Source organism: Dendrobates tinctorius, unplaced genomic scaffold, assembly GCF_039654945.1.
Source record: "Dendrobates tinctorius isolate UK_male_01 unplaced genomic scaffold, ASM3965494v1 ptg000162l, whole genome shotgun sequence".
Taxonomy (NCBI): domain Eukaryota; kingdom Metazoa; phylum Chordata; class Amphibia; order Anura; family Dendrobatidae; genus Dendrobates; species Dendrobates tinctorius.
The window spans coordinates 40771383-40791594 of record NW_027361829.1 but is presented as its reverse complement, the minus strand read 5'-3'; the positions used below and the strand labels follow the sequence as shown (position 1 = coordinate 40791594).

The window sequence follows — 20212 nt, the reverse complement described above, 5'->3', positions numbered from 1 at the left end:
TCGGCACCATAAACAGTTGAAAACTGTTTATCCCAACACATGGATTACGGCGTGGGACAGAACGACAGAGAGGTGGGGGATATGGTTGTTTTTCATATTTGTTTTATTACAGGAGAAGGTGGCTTCAATTGAATGGGCAAGGACACGAGTATGGTTTAATTTGGAATCATTAAAGGAGTCTGTGTCATTCTTTCAATTAAAAATAGAATTAGTCTTAACGGCAAGTCGGTTTCTAGGAACCTTCCACGACAGCCATATCGGAGGATGTCTCCCCGCCCTAATGGAGGACAGGAAATGAACAAGAGGTTAAATAACCCTCCTCTTCCTGCTACCTCCAGTGTTTTTTCTGTGCACACTATCATGCATAGTTACCACCAAAGTGCAGGAATCATCCAGTAGAGTATCAGATAGGGAGGGAAATTAGTGCTGTCGTGGAAGGTTCCTAGAAACCGAATTACCGGTAAGACTAATTCTATTTTCTCTAGTCACCTTCCACGACAGCCATATCGGAGGAGTACCAACAACTAATTTCTTAGGGAGGGACAACAGCCTGCAGAACACGTCTGCCAAACGTTAAATCCCTGTTGAAATTTAGTCTATAATGTCTGGTAAATGTATGGACAGATGACCAGGAGGCAGCTCTGCATATCTGCTCAGAAGATGTGTTCCCTCTTTCTGCCCACGATGTTGATACTGAACGAGTAGAGTGGGCTTTCAGAGATGTAGGAGGGGGAATGTTCTGTGACGAGTAGGCGAGGCTGACAGCTTGCTTGATCCAATTTGCGATTGTATTTTTGGCCGCCTTCTTGCCTTTATTCCGACCAGAAATTTGAATGAATAAATTCTGGTCAATCCTCCAACTCTCCGTCTGCTGGAGGTAGAAGAAAACTATACTATGGACATCGAGGGTGTAAAACACTTCTTCCTTCGTGTTGGAGGAGTTTGGACATAAGGAAAGCAATATAATGTCCTGGAACCAATGAAAGTTCGAGACTACCTTAGGCATAAAGGAGGGATCTAACCTCAGGATGATGCTATCCTCCGTGATGGTCAAGTATGGCTCCTGTATTGAAAGGGCCTGCAATTCTCCTATGCGCCTTGCGGTAGTAATTGCTACCAAAAACACAGTATTTAGTGTTAAGTTTTTCAGAGTCGTGGAGGACAGTGGTTCAAACGGCTCCCTGGTCAAGCCCTTGAGAACTAGGCTCAAGTCCCAGGTGGGAGCCTGACTACGGAGTCTGGGATGGACCCTAGATGCTGAGGTTATGAACTGTTTGATCCAGCGATGGCTTGCCAGATCTTGATCATAGAATGAACTAAGGGCTGACACCTGAACCTTTAATGTACTAGGTGTGAGCCCTAGATCTAGGCCATCTTGAAGAAACGCTAAGATCTGCGCGATATTAGGATGGAAGGGGTCTGGAGCATTTGGGGAACACCAAGATGAAAACTTCTTCCAGACCTTCCCGTAGATGGCGTTAGTCACCGGTTTCCTACTCTTCTGTAGAGTTTGGATTACTTTTTCGGACAGGCCATTAGCCTTTAGAATTTCGGCTTCAGTAGCCAGGCCTCAAGGTTCATTTTGTGCGGGTCTGGGTGTAGTAGAGGGCCCTGGTGAAGGAAATTGGCCCTCTGGGGCAGAAGTAATGGGCCTTCCTGAGCCATGTTCCATAGGGCTCCGTACCAGCTTCTCCCTGGCCACAAGGGAGCCACTAGGATTGTAGTGACTTGCTCTGCCCGTACCTTCTACAGTGTTCTCGCTATCATGGGAATCGGAGGGAAGGCATAAGCCAGATTGAACTGCCACGGATGGGAGAAGGCATCTACTTCCCACGCTCCGTCGTTGGGACTGAGGGGAAAAAAAAGTTTCCACCTTCGCATTTTGACCGCTGGCAAAAAGGTCCACATCGGGATTTCCCCACCTTGACTCCAGAGACAAAAAAAAAACGTTTGGTCTAGGCTCCATTCCCCGGGATGAACATCCTTCCTGCTGAGATAGTCCGCCTCCGCGTTGTCCGATGCCCTTAGATGTACTGCTGATATGGACAGCAGATGTTTCTCTGCCCAAGAAAAGATTCTTGCAGCCACCAATTTTAGGTTGAAGTATTTTGTGCCTTCTTGGTGTCGGATGTAGGACACTGTAGTCATATTGTCTGAGCAGATGCGTACATGATGATTTTTGACAAGGGTTGACGCTGCCTTCAACGCTTCCTCTACAGCTTTCTGTTCTCTCACATTTGAGGACCTGGCCCTGACGTCTGGGGCCTATATCCCCTGGAAGTGTGATTTCTCCACTATAGCACCCCAGCTTCTCTGACTGGCATCTGTGGTGACGGTTTTCAGGGGGAGCTAATCCCAGCTGACATCCCGCTGGAGATTCTGGTAGTCCAGCCACCATAGGAGAGACGCCTTCACGTGACCGGGAAGAGGAGTTCTCTTGTTCAGTGTATTCCGATATTTCTTCAAACACCGGAGTACATAGGACTGAAGGATACGAGTATGGGCTTAAGCCCATGAGACAGCTTGAATGCAGGCTGTGAGCAAACCTAGGATGGACATTGAGTCTCTTAGGGTTGGTGCCCTCTGGTCTCTGAACTTGGAGACTCTCTGAACAAGGTCGAGTTGTCGTTCCCAGGGTAGAAAAGATGTTCGCTTTCCTGAGTCCAAGAGTATCCCCAAGAACTTTTTCCTTGCAGAAGGAAGAAGGTCTGATTTCTCCAGGTTGGGAATCCAACCTAAGGACGGTAAAATCTCCAGGGTTCTCTCTATATCCTGGTTCAGGCGAGATATGGATGGAGCCATTATTAGAAGATCGTCTTGGTATGGGACAATGCAGATCACCTGCTTGCGGATGAAGATCATTGCATCTGCCATTATCTTGGTAAACACTCGAGTGGCTGATGACACCCCAAACAGCAGAACGTTGAACTGGTAATGGTTGACCTGGGGACCCTGGGAAACCGCAAACCTGAGGAATCTCCTGAGGTCGGGACGTGATAGTAAGCGTCCCTCAGGTCTATTGTGGCCATCACCGAATTTTGTCCTATGAGGGGGATTGCTGACTTGACCGACTCCATCTTGAATCGTTTGTACTTTACCACTTGGTTCAAGGGCTTTAAATTTATTATAACCCTGAAAAAATAGTTTCCTAGGTTTCTTTTGTTCTGAAAGCGACTTTTTCTTATCCGTGGCTTTCTCCAGGATGTCATCCAGGGCTGGGCCAAATACATAATTTCTCTGGAAGGGAATCGCACAGAGTTTTGTTTTTGACGTAAAGTCTCCTCCCCAAGATTTCAGCCACAGTGTTCTTCTGGCTGAGTTGGAAAGGACCGCAGACTTTGCTGCTACTCGTATGGATTCAGCAGAAGCATCAGCTAGGAACCCTGTCGCTTTCTGTAATAGGGGAAGAGAGTCGAGGATTTCTTCCCTGGAGGTCCCCTGAGTGAGGTGGTCCTCCAGCGTGCGCAGCCAGCGGAATAGGGACCTGGCTACACATGTAGAGGCTATATTGGCCTTAAGCAGGGTTGTGGAGGCATCCCAGGATTTCCTGAGCAAGCTCTCCGTTTTCTGATCCATGGGATCCTTGAGCAGAGATGAATCTTCGAATGGAAGAGCCGGTCTCTTAGTTACTCTGGACACCTGCACGTCCACTTCAGTGACCTCCCATAGGGAGCAATCTCCATCCAAGGAAAACCAGTTCCTGAGTTCTGAGGGAACACAGTCTCTTCTCGGGGAGGGCTGATTCCTGCATAACCAGGTTTCGGATGTTTTCGTGAATAGGAAACCCCTTTTGGTCTTTGGGCTTCAGTCCCCCAAACATCTCATCCTGAATAGAGTATTCCACTTCCGCCTCTTCCAATCCCATCCATTACCATATTAACTAAATCCCCCATATCTTCAGACGAGAAGTAGTATTTTTTGTTATCGGATTTGGGCATCCTCTGAGTTAGAGGTATCAATTTCACCAGAGTCACATTCCACAGGGGCTGCCTTCCTTTTCCTAGCAGGAGGGGGCTGTGGCGTCGGGGTATGGGCTATGGTCATCATAGAAGTATGGATTTCTTGTTTGATGAGGGTTTTTATGCTGTCCAGTAGGGAGGGCTGCTCTGCACGTATTACATCATCTGTGCAGGGCTGACATAGCTTCTTCCTATATGCCGAGGGAAGTTTGGTACCACACACACACTTGTGGCTCGGTTTCTTTTTAGGGTCAGAGGCCTTGTCTCCCTAAAACAGAGAGAGAAGGCATACTAAGTCACCTCAGAGACCACCTAGACAGAAATGGGGGACCCACCCCGCTACTTACAGAAAGAGGGTGAACGCTGGGCTCCGCAGAAGCAGATAATGGGGGCTTATCACCGTCCATGGTCAGTCTGTCACAGTCACCTGTACAGAAAATGGCCTTACCTGGACGCACCCAGACCAGGGTTTAAATATCCGAGGTCCACCAGCGTGTCCTCTGCTCCTCCCCTGGTCCACAGGTGGGGGTCATTCCAATCACCCCTCCTTGCAGCTGATTCTTCAGCTGTTCAGCGGCCGTTCCATTCCCCCAGGGTTGCTGGCTCCGCCCCCTTGGCCCCGGTCCTGCCTCTATTGGTTAGCGGCCGGTGTCGGTGGGATGCTGGGGGTCGGTGGAGCTCTAGCGCTGATGGGGGCCCGAGACGCTACCGGCGGGCTGGTAATACCGGCCGCATGAGCATTCCAGCCAGGAACGTCGGTGGGAGGCAAACCGGAAGTTCGGCACCGGTCCCACCGTCACTTCCGGTGCGCGCGTGCGCCTACTGCATGGGGAGGACGACGCCGGGGAACTCACAGAGGATCCCGGACGCACATCACCGCCTCGCTTTACCACGCAGAGGGGTGCAGGAGATGCGGGTAGGGGTCCCGAGTCCCGCCGAAGCGGAGACGAGAGCAGCCATTATGTGGAGGAGAGCGGAGCCCCCGACCTTCGGCCGCCCGGCTCCAGGTAATCATCGTAGTGCTTCCGGTCGCCGGCCACGGCAGCACTATCCGGACCTCTTCATGCCCCATAGGGGACAGGAAAAACACTGGAGATAGCAGGAAGGGGAGGGTTATTTAACCTCTTGTGCATTTCCTGTCCCCCATTAGGGCGGGGAGACATCCTCCGATATGGCTGTCGTGGAAGGTGACTAGAGAAATACTTTATTTTGGCTTTGTCTTTATTTACAATACAACAATAGGATTAGTAATGGATAAGTGTCTTACAGACGCCTCTTCATTACTAAGCCGTGGGCTTGCTGTCACCAGACAGTACAAAAGGTGACATCAACCTCACAAATATGAACTCCACTTGCCACTGCTACAGGGCCATTTGGAAGAGCCAGGCAAAGCACCAGGACTGGTGCAGCTAATAGATGCACCTTTTCTAGGCAGCTGTGGGCTGCTGTTTTTAGGCTGGGGGAGGGCAATATCATTGTCCCCATACCAACCTGAGAATACCAGCCCCCAGCTGTCTGCTTTAGCAAGGCTGGATGTCAAAATTGGGGGGATCCCACATCGTTTTTTTAAATTATTTATTTAAATAATTAAAACAAAAAGTGTGAGGACCCTCTATTCTTGATAACCAGCCTTGCTAACAGCTGAGGGTTGTAACACCCAGCTGTCAGTTTTGCCGGACTGGTTATCTAAAATATAGGGAAAGCCACGCTGTTCCTTTTTTTAAAAAATTATTTAGAGCGCAGGCTGTTGAATACTCCCATCAGTCGCTCCTGCTCTTGCTGGTAATAGCGAGAGGAGGCGTAGGCTGATGGGAGCAGTAGTCTTATTATCCAACCCCAGTGACCGTAGGAAAATTTAAATACGATCACTGCTGCGGGCTCACGCTGTCATTTGACAGAGGGGGAATCGCGGCTGTCTGACAAGTGTTAATGATTCTATTGCCGATCAGAAGAAGTGTTGCCATGCTGTCATGTACATGACAGTGTGGCAAACAGTGGATGTTTGGGCCCTCCATTCAAGTGAACGGGATCCAGGTACTGTTCTGGTACCCAAACTTTTTTGGCAGACAGAGCGGTAGCTGTTCAAGAGTGAAATTAAATAATCAAATATACATAATTGTACACACAGTGTGCATGTTTTTTCACTGTGAACCCTACCGATTGCTACTACGGAGATCTCTAGTCCCTGGTTTCCTTATCCCCCCCCATGAGTGTATTGCACCGTTGCTGCCATAATTCCAATATAGATTGTACGGTGCAGAATCGAAAGTGCTCGCCTTCAAATCTATGGCTCACCGTGTAAATGAGGAAGAGCAGGAGGATTTGTGGCCACTAGAGTTGAGCGGAACGGGTCGGTCATATTCAAAAGTCAGCGACTTTCGCTGAAGTCAGGTTTCATGAAACGAAACCCGACCATAGCGTGAGGTCGGCCACGAGGTCAGCGACCAGAGCGCCAAAGTCGAGTTTCAAAAGATGCTTCCAGCGCCCTTTTTCAGCCAATGATGGAGGACACACACTGTGGGCAACGCGATGGCATAGGCATCGGTCACCACCATCTTTGAGAAGGGCATGCAAGTGATTGGCTGGCTTTCTGTGGCGTCACAGGGGCTATAAAATGGCGTGAAGGCTGACCGCCATCTTACTTCTGCCGATCTTAGCATTAGGGAGAGGTTGCTGGCTGCTGCTGATTCAGAATAAGGGAGCGCGTTAGGCAGGGAAGAACTCAAAAACTGCTTCTGCTGTTAACGATTTCCACTTACAACACAACACTTTGTGTGCAGTTACAGGGGAGGCTATATTTTTGTGCATCAGCTCTGTTGGTTATTAGGCTGCCTTATAAGGCTTTCTGATAGCTGCATTGCTGTTTGCACACTGCTGGGCAAACTGCTTTTTTTAAAAGCAAAAATACTTTTCATCCTCTTTTCTGCACAGTTACCAAGCGTTCATTTTTCCACCCTTTTGTGTGTGCAGCAGTCCTGCTTATTAGGCTGCCTGCGTCCATACTTGGACTGAGAGCATCATTGTCAGCGTCTTCAAATCTCTAGTGAAATCCAAATTCTCACCAATCCTATAGACACCCTCCACCTTGTCATACACCATCCAATTTCAGCTTGTTACATTGAGGTGTAATCTCTCCTGGGCCTGAGACAATAGTTCAGCGTCCTCAAATCTATAGTGAGATTCAAATTCTCACCAATCCTATAGACACCCTCCACTGTTATGAGTTCATTTTCCCCTTCACCATTGAGGTCTGATGAACTCCCTCTTCTGGTGAAGGAAGGTAGTGATGCTGATTACCAAGCACCTGAGCTGGGAGAGGATGACTGGGCGACGGGGATCTCTGACTGGATATAAGGCAGCCGACGCCCTTCCTCCTCGCTGGTGATTTCTCCTAGAATCCTCAAATGCCCAGTCATCCTCTCCCAGCTCAGGTGCTTGGTAATCAGCCTCACTACCTTCCTTCACCAGAAGAGGGAGTTCATCAGACCTCAATGGTGAAGGCAACGACATCGCAACAGCTGTTATCTGGCAGGACCATAGCAGTCCAAAAACGGGTTACAAAAACCAAAAGAGTTGCAGGACAGCTTGGCCACACGGTCAAATTAGCACATCATGCAAGGTCTCAAAATGTCTTCCATAGTAGGAAGAGTAGGAAGAATTTTTAACAAAATCCTAATGATCAGGCAAAAGTTATCTGTAAGAAGTGCGCAAAGACCTTTAGCCGAGGGAAAAATCTGAGAAATTTGAATACCAGTTGCATGCTTAGACATTTAACCACCATGCACTTGCAAGCGTGGACGGACTACCAAATCTCACGTACCACATGTGCACCTGCTCCGAATGAAGGTAGTCAGCAATGCTACATCGCTTCCCCCACTGTAAGCCCACTGGTTAGCACACCATCAGCAGCAAATGTCGAGGTCACAACAAATGCATGGTCCAGTAGGCATGGCCAGGGCCGTTACGTGTCCATCACTGCGCACTGGGTTAATGTGGTGGATGCAGGGTCCACAGGGGACAGCGGCGGTGGGACAGTGCTGCCTAGCCCACGGTATAGGAAACGGTTGGCTGTAGGCGTTCGACCCTCCTCCTCCAGAAGCGAAAGCTCGTCCACAGAGCGCACTCGCACGAGCACTCCATCCGCAGCTGCCAGTGTTACACACGAGGTGTCCCACTATCGAACAGCTACTGGTAAGCGTCAGCAGGCTGTGCTGAAGATGATGTGTTTGGGCGACAACAGACACACCGCGGAGGTACTGGCCGACTACTTGCAGCGACAAACTGAGTCATGGCTGGGCAGTCTACGTCTTGAGGCAGGCAAGGTAGTTAGTGATAACGGCCAGAATTTTGTGGCAGCCATAGCCCTTTCAAAACTCAGACATATACCTTGCCTGGCTAACACCTTGAACCTGGTGGTGCAGTACTTCCTCAATAATTATCCGGAGTTAACACCCCTGCTCCATAAGGTGCGAAGACTGTGCTCGCACATCCGCCGGTCGCCCGTACACTTCAGTCGTATGCAGAAGCTGCAGCGATTGCTCCACCTTCGCAAGCACCGCCTAATTATCGACGTTGGAACTCCACCCTGCACATGGTTCAGATGCTGTGCGAACAGAGGCAGGCTGTAATGCATTTGTGGGAGGATACACGGGCAGGCAGTTTGCAGGCAGACATGGAGTTGTCTGGTGTGCAGTGGTCGAAGCTGAAAGACCTCTGTAAAAATCCTTCAGTGTTTTGAGGAATGCACACGGCTGGTAAGCGCAGACGACGCCATCATAAGCATGAGCATCCCACTTATGCGTCTGCTCATGCAAACTTTGATGCACATTAAGGAGCAGGCATCTGCAGCCGAGGAGGAAGAGGAGGAGGGAAGCCTTGATGACAGTCAGCCATTGCCTGCTCAGGGAAGTCTCGTGGACGAGGTGGAGGAAGAAGAGGAGGATGATGGGGATGATTATTTTGGGGAGGAGGATGCTTCTCAGGGAGCAAGAAAAAATGTTGGCGTGGCAAGGTCAGGTACAGGGTTATATGCTATATATTATATATATGCTATCCAGTGATACTGTACCCTTTCTCAACTTTCTACAATCACGTCAAATCAATACTGGGCCTGAGACCCTCTGAGTCTGCCTCCTGATATATAGACATAGGTTTTTCAGGTGTACACTACGCTACATATATATATATACCTGTTATCCGGTGATACTGTACCCTTTCTCAACTTTGTACAATCACGTCAAATCCATACTGGGCCTGAGACCCTCCGAGTCTGCTTCCTGATATATAGGCATAGGTTTTTAATGTTTAAACTATGCTATATATACACACCTGTTATCCGGTGATACTGTACCCTTTCTCAACTTTCTACAATCTTGTCGAATCCATACTGGGCCTGAGAAAATCTGAGTTTGCCTCCTGATTAGAGATGAGCGGTGTTCGAGTCGACCTGTTCGCCAAGTTAAAATTCCAGCTGCTTTGGGCGGTGTTCGAGCCGTTCGTCGAACTCGAACACTTTGCTTAAAATTCGGCTGTTCGAGGTTCCGTTCGAGAACGGTTCGTTCACCAAAAGCGTAACTTCATTTTCATTAATAACATAGTAACATAGTTTTGAAGGCTGAAGGAAGACCTTATGTCCATCAAGTTCAGCCTATTTTTAGTGCAGCTGTTCTGCATTGTTGATCCTGGGGAAGGCAAAAAACCCCACAGAGTAGAAGCCAATTTTCTCCATAGGGAAAAAAATTCCTTCCCCTAAGCTGGGTGAACCATCTACCTATATTATGATGTTATTCGTAACCTTCTATACTGTTACTCACAAGAAAAGCATCCATTCCTTTCTTAAATTCATTCAGTGAGTTGGCCATCACCACTTCCTCAGGAAGAGAATTCCAGAGCCTCACTGCTCTTACCATGAAGAACCCTCTTCTATGCTGGTGCAGAAATTGTCTTTCCTCCAAACGAAGAGAATGCCCCCTTGTTCTTGTCACAGTCCTGGTACAAACAGTTCATTGGACAGATCTCTGTATTGCCCGCTGATATACTTGTACATATATATGTTAGGTCTTCTCTTTTCTAGAGTAAATAGACCTAATTTTGACAACCTTTCGGGGTATTGTAGTGAACCAACTCCATTTATCATTTTAGTAGCCCGCCTTTGAACCCTTTCAAGTTCAGTAATGTCTTTCTTGAGCACCGGCGTCCAAAATTGCACACAATACTCCAAGTGTGGTCTGACGAGTGATTTGTACAGAGGGACAATTATGTTTTCATCTTGTGTCCCCAGACCTCTTCTAATGCATCCCATGACCCTATTTGCTTTGGTGGCAGCTGCCTGACACTGGGCACTCCAATTTAGCTTCTTATTGACTAAGATGCCTAAGTCTTTTTCCATGTCTGATTTCCCCAGCAGTTTCCCATTTAGTAAGTAATTGTAGCATCTGTTTCTCCTTCCCATGTGCATAACCTTACACTTATCTGTGTTAAACCTCATTTGCCATCTTTCAGCCCAATTCTCCAATTTACTCAAATCTGTCTGTAGTTGCAAACTGTCCTCCTTTGTGTTAACTACCTTACATAGTTTTGTATCATCTGCAAATACTGATATTTTACTGTGTATGCCATCCACTAGATAATTAATAAATATATTAAATAGTAGGGGGCCCAATACAGAACCCTGTGCTACCCCACTAGTAACCCTGGCCCAATCTGAGTATGCACCATTAATAACCACTCTTTGTTTTCTATCACTAAGCCAGCTACCTACCCATCTACACACATTTTCCCCTAGCCCAAGCTTTCTCATCTTACTTACCAATCTTTTATGTGGGACAGTGTCAAATGCTTTAGAGAAGTCGAGATAAATGACATCCAATGATTCTCCTTGGTCTACTTGAGAGCTTACATCCTCATAGAAGCTGATCAGGTTAGTTTGACAGGAGCGATCCTTTATAAATCCATGTTGATATGGAGTTAAACATTTATTAACATTGAGATATTCCATAATGGTATCCCTTAGAAACCCTTCAAAAATTTTACCCACAACAGATGTTAAGCTTACTGGCCTATAGTTTCCAGGTTCCCTTTTACACCCCTTTTTGAATATTGGTACCACATTTGCTTGCCGCCAATCAAAAGGAACAGAACCTGTTTCTATAGAGTCTTTAAATATAAGGAATAGAGGCCTGTCTATCACATTACTTAACTCCCTTAATACCCGAGGGTGAATGCTATCAGGGCCTGGTGATTTGTCAATTTTAATCTTACTAAGGCGGTTCTGCACTTCTTCCTGGGTTAGGCAGGTAATACTTAATGGGTAGTTTACATTATCACTCTGCATTTCCCCTGGCAAATCCTTTTCCTGAGTGAACACTATTGAGAAAAAAGTATTTAAAACATTTGCTTTTCCCACATCGCTCTCTATGATTTCACCCTCATTGTTCTTTAAAGGGTCGACACCATCAATTTTAATCATTTTACTGGTTATATAATTAAAGAATAGTTTGGGGTTTGTTTTACTTTTCTTAGCAATGAGTCTCTCAGTTTCCACTTTTGCTAAATGTATGTGTTTTTTACACATTCTATTTTTTTCTCTATAACTTTTTAATGCTTCTTCATTGCCTTCTTGTTTTAGCTTCTTAAATGCCTTGTTCTTGTTATTTATTGCCCTTTTTACATCCTTATTTAGCCACATTGGTGTTCTCCTGTTCCTAACCCTTTTATTTCTGTACGGTATTGCTAGCTCGCAGTGGGTGTGTAAAACTGATTTAAATATTTCCCATTTATTTTCTGTGCTCCTATTTTTGAGGACATTGTCCCAATCAATTCGGCGAAGGTCCTCTCAAAGCTGATCAAACTTTGCTTTCCTGAAATTCAGCATTTTTGTAACCCCCTTCCAGGGCACCTTACTGAAGGACAAGTGGAATTGTATTATATTGTGGTCACTGTTCCCTAGGTGCCCATCGACTCGTACTTCTGTTATTCTATCTGGCCTGTTGCTTAAAATTAAGTCCAGAAGGGCTGTCCCTCTAGTTGGGCCCTGCACAAGTTGTGACAGATAATTATCTTTGGTCACTGACAGAAATTGGTTTCCTTTCTGAGATACGCAGGTTTCAGTTTCCCAGTCTATGTCGGGGTAGTTGAAGTCCCCCATAATGATCACCTCATTATGATTTGCTGCTTTATCTGTTTCAATAATACATTTTCAGTGGTTTCTTTTATATTTGGTGGCTTTGGTAGCACTTTCTGCTACTCAGCAGAGGAGTCCTCCAGAGAACCAAGTTATGCCGCCTGTTTATGTAAGAACTGCGTGCTACTCAGCATAGGAGCCCAGCTGTTAAGCAAGCAACAGCACCTGTGGTTTGGACACTCAATTTTTTCATTTTTTCTGGAATGCCGGTTAGGCCTAATTCCAGAATTCCGGTTGACCTGCACTTACTGGGAAATCCTCATTCGCGGGGAAGAATTGTAATCCCAGATCCCCATCACTAACGGGGTTCAGCGGGTTTAAAATGGATATCAGTCATGAGATGTAAGAAGTGAAGTATTTTTCATTGCACTATACCGCTATTTCTCTGCCGTATTAGAGGATCATCATGAATTGTGGCATGTGTTAAAAGAGCCCAGTGACACTCTTTGGCCCAGGGCCAACGAAAATCTGGAGCCAGCCCTACCCCCCCACAACTTTAGCCAAATAACCCCCAGTTTTCAATGCCTAACTATTATTATAATGTAAATTAAGGTTGACAAGCTTAAGTAATAAGAATTGATGTTTTTGGCATTAAAATGGGCACTGTAGGTGTGTTTCCTGTCCTCCACTCACTGCCGACTTTTCTTCCCCATTGACTTGCATTGGGTTTCGTGTTTCAGTCGGCCTTCGACTTTTCACGATAATCGGCCGATTTCATTCGACCCGACTTTTGAGAAAAACCCGATTCGACCCGAAAAAAGGCAAAGTCGCTCATCTCTAGTGGCCACATATCAGTGATTGGAGACAATGGTTAGGTAGTGAATGCATTACTAAGGAATAACCATTAGGCCTCTTTCACACATCAGGTTTTCGCCGTCAGGCGCGATCCGGCGCTTTTGACAGAAAACGGATCCGGCGAAATGCAATGCCGGATCCGGTTTCCCCCCCATTGACTTGCATTTGCGCCGGATCGCGCCTGATGGCCATGCGTTTCATCCGGTTTTCGCCGGATCCGGCAATGTGTCGCGATCCGGCGTCTGGAAAAAACGGCTACTGTAACGTTTTTTGTCTCCGGCGAAAAAGCCGGACACGCCGGATCCGGCGCGTCCGGCTTTTTCACACAATGAAAGCCTATGAGCGCCGCAATGCGCCTGATCCGGCGAAAGCCGGATCCGGTGGCCGGATCCGGTTTTTTTGGTCTGAGCATGCTCAGTAGCTCTGCCCACAAGACATATATAAAAGCAAGACAGTGGGACCCACAGCCACACCCAACATGCCACCCAAGAAAGCAACCAAGCGCAGCAGGAGAAGGCAGGAGACCACTGCAGCACCATCAGCACCACCACCACCCCAAATGGAGCAGCAAATGGAACATGCTGAGGAGGGGAGGCCAGCAGCAGATGAGAGACGGTAATTATCAAATCCCCCATTCCTCCAAACTAGGGCTATTGAATATCAAGATATTCATTGGCCCTTTGTTTCTCTTTATTCAACAGCCGCCCAATAGATGCAGCAGCAGCAGCAGCAATGGCAGCAGCTGGAACACCACCCACAGGCATGGAGTGTGGCCACCAGGAAGACAGCACATCATCTTCTGGGAGCCCTCCCTCGCATCGTCAGCGTTTGACGGTAAGTTTTTATTTCCAAAATCTATCATCTCTGTAATATATGTCTATTCATTGCCTTTTATTTCAAAACAGGATTCACAAGATGAAGAGGAGCTCCCAGAAGAAGAAGGAAGGGGTGGACAGACACTTGGAGTGGGCTCACAATTGGTAAGTTTTTTGCATCAAACGCAGAAACACAACATCACACTACACACAACACATAGAAAACAATGTTCTGCAGACCACACACAGCAAACAAATGCCTACATCCAAAGACATAACATTTTTTGTTTTCTTCTCTAGTCTTCCCAATCTGGTGCTCGGCCAAGAGGTCCTCGCAGTGCCTCCCAGGGTCGTCGGCGACAGCAACGCGGCGGTCACCAGCGTGTAAGTATAAATATTTTTGCTTTGTTTTTTTGCACTTTTTATTTCATTTCTTTTGTGGAGGCTAATTATGTTATTTTTGTCTTTTTCTTTTGCCTTCACAGCGTGCTCCCGACTCTGACGGTGAGGATGGAGGACTCGATGTGGACCACCTCATCGATCTCGTCAGAGAAAGGGAGCCGCTCTGGAATATGGCTGACCGCCGCCACGCTGACCTTATCGTTACCCGACGACTCTGGGAGGAAATCTGTTCGCTCCTTGTGGGCCGCTGGGAGGACCTCGATGTTCGGGCCCAGATTAAAGAGCGTAAGTATATACAGTACCGGTTGCTTGATGTAAACCAGTGTTTCCCGAACTCCAGTCCTCGTGGTCCCCACGGATCATGTGTTCAGGATTTCTATTTACTATGGAAATCCTGAAAACATGACCCCTGGGGACCATGAGGACTGGAGTTTGTGAAACACTGATGTTGTATACTAACCACTCCTTTCTCGTTTCAGGGAACAGAATTGTGAATCGGTGGCGGTCTGTGAGGGATCGTTTCAAGAAGGAGTTCAATAAAGAGATGCGGGCCCCGAGTGGATCTGGAGGACGCAGGAGCAAGTACAAGTACGCACAAGCCCTGTCGTTCCTCCGGGAAACAATGGTCACTAGAAGGTAAATATTACACACCACATGTGAAAAAAAATGTTAGATGTAACTTTTTTTTTTCAGCCAGGGCCATACCATGTCAGTATTTTAATTGTTTTTTTTTCTCTTTATTCCACAGCACGGTGAGCAGCACTCGGGAGCCTGCACGATTGGACCCTTCTGAGGCGATCCCTGAGGAGACCGGCACCGAGGGACACTTCGACCGCCCCGGTACATCTGCACCTTCCCAGCCTTCCCACACATTCGACCCATCTGTCCCATCCACCAGCACAGGAGCATCGTGGCCGCCTACATTACATGAAGCTGCTGGTTAGGAGATCGCTTTCCCTTTACCCCACCCTTCTGCCCCTGCCACCTCTAGTACACCTGCGGGTACTGGGCGGCAGCGGCAGAGGGGTCAGGAAAAGAGTTATGCGTCAGAGTTCTTGCATCTGAATGCATCTTTCCAGAACTGTCTAAAAGTCTTGTCAGAGCAAATCTCCGCAGGCTTTCAGCAGATCAACTCCAGCATTCCGGAGGTGAAGACACTTCTGCAAACCATGCATTCAGAAGCAAGATCTTCGCCAAACCACACCTTTTTCAGGTCTGTTGTGGAGCGCATGGCAACACTATCTCCTACCCAGCAGATGCATGTAATGCATTCGTGCCACGGTGCTCTACAGCAGGTTACCTCCCAACCTCCACCTCCCACCACTGTAGTTCCTCCACCTGCACCCCCTCCAGCCACTTTCCATCCTCCCCCTCCTATTACATCTGCACCCCCTCCAGCCACTTTCCATCCTCCCCCTCCTATTACATCTGCACCCCCTCCAGCCACTTTCCGTCCTCCCCCTCCTATTACATACCAGCAACCTCACCAGTACCAGCAACCTTCCCAGTACCAGCAACCTCCCCAGTACCAGACATCTCCCCACTTCCAGCAACCTGCCCCGTACCAAACTCCTTCCCCGTACCAAACTCCTTCCCCGTACCAAACTCCTTCCCCGAACAACTTTCCATCAACATCATCTGCTCCTACAGTCCCTGCCCAACCCTCCACTCCACCGCCCACCTCCTCTTCTGCCTCCCACATGTCCACCCATTCTGTAGCTTTTTCCACACCATCACCTCTAACTGTTCCTTCCCCACCACGATCCCAGTCCTCTCTCCACACTCCCATTGTCGAAGTGTCCCGCAGCCCCTCCAGCAGTATTTCCACCCCACACTACACCGAGTTATAATGTTTTTTTTGTAATAAAAATGCCCATTTGGTTGGTTTCAAACCTTTATTAAAAAAGTTTTTTTAACTTTAAAAACAGTTTACACAAAAAAAAATATTTTAAATAAAAGTTAAATTATTGTTTACACTGGTTGTCTGTCATTTCTTTCTGCGGCGAAATATGTTTAAAAAAAAGGTTAAATACAGGGTATTTAAAAGGTAAAAAGGTATTCAAAACCAGGTATATAACTGTGGGTAAATTTTAGTTTTTTGCCACAGTTGTGTTCCTGGTTGTGTTTGAAGCAAAGTATTTCACCTGAAAAGTTGTGTTTATTGTTGGTGATTTCCTAACAATGTACACAACTTTTGTTAAAAGGTGAAATACTTTGCATAAAACACAACCAGGTACACACCTGTGGCCTAAAGCTAAAAATAGTAAGACCATGACAAGATAGCCAACTTTGGTTGGCAAAGGTATATACTGTTGGTCCAGAAGGTACACAAGTTTGGTTAGGGCACAAATCTTTCACACTCTGTCATCCTGCCAGTGTACTCTGCCTTGAGGTGACATAAAGTATAGTGCAAAATTGTCCCTCATTACTGAAACCGTCACAGAACTTCTAGTGGTAATATTTCCAATGACAACATCCATCTTCGCCAGTAACTTGCTCTTCTCTCCAACCTGCACTTTCTCCTCTACAACCTGTCAAAGAAGGGCTGTAGGAACATGCTATATATAGTTTTCCAGTAGCCAATCCCGTTCGGAAGGCCACAAGGGTCAATTTTAAAAACCAGATCCGGCGTAATCCGTCGAAAAACGGATAGAAAAACGGATGAACCGAATGAGACGGATCCGGTTTTGTCTGTCAAGAACAAGACGGATCCGGCACATCAGGTTTTACAAAACATTTGCCGGATCCGGCATTCCGGCACGACGCCGGATCGCGCCTGACGCCGAAAACCTGATGTGTGAAAGTAGCCTTAGCAAGCACTAAACACGGATTAATAATGTCCAGGAAGGATGGGAAATCTTGAAAAATGAAATTCTCAAAGCACAATTGTTAACAATTCCGAAAAGAGGGAAGAATAGGAAGCATTTAAGGAAGCCAGGATGGATGAACACACAACTTAAGCACATGCTAAAAAGGAAGAAAAAAATGTTTATAAAATGGAAAGAGGGAGGCATATCTAAAGAAGAATATAATGCTGTCTGCAGAACCTGCAGGGCACAAATCAGATTATCTAAAGCTGACAATGAATTGAGGCTTGCAAAAGATGTCAAAAGCAATAATAAAGGATTTTGGGGATATGTCAAAAGTAAAAGAAAACTCAAAGATGCTATAGGATTTTTACAGGATGAAAATGATGAAATTGTAAGACAGGATGTTGAGAAGGCCGAACTTTTAAATTCCTATTTTGCATCTGTTTTCTCTCAGAAAGGAAATGTAACATCAACTGTTCTTCACTGTCCTATTAAGAGAATAGAAGAATCCAGGATATCTATAAACAGAAAGATAGTGAGGAAACACTTAGCTAACCTAAATGAATTCAAGTCTCCAGGTCCAGATGAATTACACCCCAGAGTACTGAAGGAGATAGCAGAAGAAATTTTTGAACCCCTCTACATAATCTTTGGCTGCTTTGAGCAGGGGGTTGGACCAGATGGCCCAGGAGGTCCCTTCCAACTCTACGATTCTAAGAAAGTAATAACACTGACCACTCTATTTCAGCATCTACTGTTGACAAAAAGAAAACATTAGGTAAATGGTATCCATTAATGTAGATATACCTTCTCATGGACTGTCATACAGCTCGCGGCATCTTCTTGTAAGATGTCAGTCACTCCATTTGACAGTCTTTCATATTTCAGCTTTGGTTCTTCTTCACTATCATCCTCCTAAATGAGAAATAAATGACAAGACATAAAATATGATTTTTACGTATGAAATTACAGACAACTTAATAAAAAAGTACTTAAAAAGGTATTACAAGTTCAGCAAATTTATATTTACTGTGTATATAGTCCATACAGAGCCTTATGTGGGCGGGGTTAGCTTCCTCAGCTCTGCTTCTTTCTAAATATAAAAGCTCTGATTGTGTGAGAACGGCTGCACCCAGTAATCCAAGTGATACATCGCTGGATTCAGCTTCTCTTTGCCTGTTAGATGAGGTAGCAAAACCCTGCTGACAGATTTCCTTTAGTGAGATTTCCCTCTTCCATGCTGAATTTGTGAACCTACTATGCTATATTTATTGCTTCAGTCTATTGTTCAAGAACATGGAAGATACTTGCATTTACAGTGTTGTTATTGCAAATAATAAAAGTTAGGTTTTAGGCACTAGCACATTTGGAGTAAATTTATCAATTTTACTGCTAGTCTACTGGGAGCTTTTCCTGGAGATTTCAGTGATATCAGCATTAGCCATAATGGGTGCATTAAAATAACTTATCTATACCCTCAATACAATAAAAACAACAGAAAGCAGCAGAAATATTTGACACAATATGCCAGAGATACAGTAAACCTCTTCTGTGACAAAACCACCCCTTAGGGTGCTGTCACACTGCATTTTGTCACACGTTTGTTGGTCCTGTCAGAACTTCCATCTGAAACTTGCCCCCCTTGCCCCACGAAACAGGATTTGGGTGTTGTATGTGCCGATGGGGGCATTGACTATAAAGGTGCTGGCAGAGTGAATGTGCGATCTGACGTGCATCATTTTGGGCCTACATACCTACTGGAGGCGGACACCCAGATGCAGAACACTACCAAACTTCAGGCCTGCCAGACTAGATGAGGAGTGTAACCAAGGGATCGTGCAGACGAGCATATAATCAGTCCAAGTGTGATCCGAAAAAACATCGGATCAAACTTGGGCAAATGGGGGGGGGAGGAATTTTCCCCCTCGCTAGCCAATTTGGTAGTGGCAGTTTTCAAAGAAAAATGTACAGTGCCTACAAGTAGTATTCAACCCCCTGCAGATTTAGCAGGTTTGATAAGATGCAAATAAGTTAGAGCCTTCAAACTTCACACAGGAGCAGGATTTATTAACAGATGCATAAATCTTACAAACCAAAAAGTTATGTTGCTCAGTTAAATTTTAATAAATTTTAAACATACAAGTGTGGGTCAATTATTATTCAACCCCTAGGTTTAATATTTTGTGGAATAACCCTTGTTTGCAATTACAGCTAATAATCGTCTTTTATAAGACCTGATCAGGCCGGCACAGGTCTCTGGAGTTATCTTGGCCCACTCCTCCATGCAGATCTTCTCCAAGCTATCTAGATTCTTTGGGTGTCTCATGTGGACTTTAATCTTGAGCTCCTTCCACAAGTTTTCAATTGGGTTAAGGTCAGGAGACTGACTAGGCCACTCCAACACCTTGATTTTTTGCCTCTTGAACCAGGCCTTGGTTTTGCTGGCTGTGTGCTTTGGGTCGTTGTCTTGTTGGAAGATGAAATGACGACCCATCTTAAGATCCTTGATGGAGGAGTGGAGGTTCTTGGCCAAAATCTCCAGGTAGGCCGTGCTATCCATCTTCCCATGGATGCGGACCAGATGGCCAGGCCCCTTGGCTGAGAAACAGCCCCACAGCATGATGCTGCCACCACCATGCTTGACTGTAGGGATGGTATTCTTGGGGTTGTATGCAGTGCCATCCAGTCTCCAAACGTCACATGTGTGGTTGGCACCAAAGATCTCGATCTTGGTCTCATCAGACCAGAGAACCTTGAACTAGTCTGTCTCAGAGTCCTCCAAGTGATCATGAGCAAACTGTAGACGAGCCTTGACATGACGCTTTGAAAGTAAAGGTACCTTACGGGCTCGTCTGGAACGGAGACCATTGCGGTGGAGTATGTTACTTATGGTATTGACTGAAACCAATGTCCCCACTGCCATGAGATCTTCCCGGAGCTCCTTCCTTGTTGTCCTTGGGTTAGCCTTGACTCTTCGGACAAGCCTGGCCTCGGCACGGGAGGAAACTTTCAAAGGCTGTCCAGGCCGTGGAAGGCTAACAGTAGTTCCATAAGCCTTCCACTTCCGGATGATGCTCCCAACAGTGGAGACAGGTAGGCCCAACTCCTTGGAAAGGGTTTTGTACCCCTTGCCAGCCTTGTGACCCTCCACGATCTTGTCTCTGATGGCCTTGGAATGCTCCTTTGTCTTTCCCATGTTGACCATGTATGAGTGCTGTTCACAAGTTTGGGGAGGGTCTTAAATAGTCA

General features: G+C 46.4%; 1 protein-coding gene across 2 annotated transcripts in view; it reads right to left on the bottom strand.

The window, feature by feature from the left end:
• The window catches only part of VPS41 (VPS41 subunit of HOPS complex), a 397695-nt gene that overhangs the window by 309130 nt on the left and 68353 nt on the right, over positions 1–20212 (bottom strand). For both annotated transcript variants that reach the window (XM_073549967.1, XM_073549966.1), the window contains one exon: positions 17771–17878. In XM_073549967.1, coding sequence (XP_073406068.1) covers positions 17771–17878 — 108 coding nt within the window. The remainder of the gene's footprint in view (positions 1–17770; positions 17879–20212) is intronic.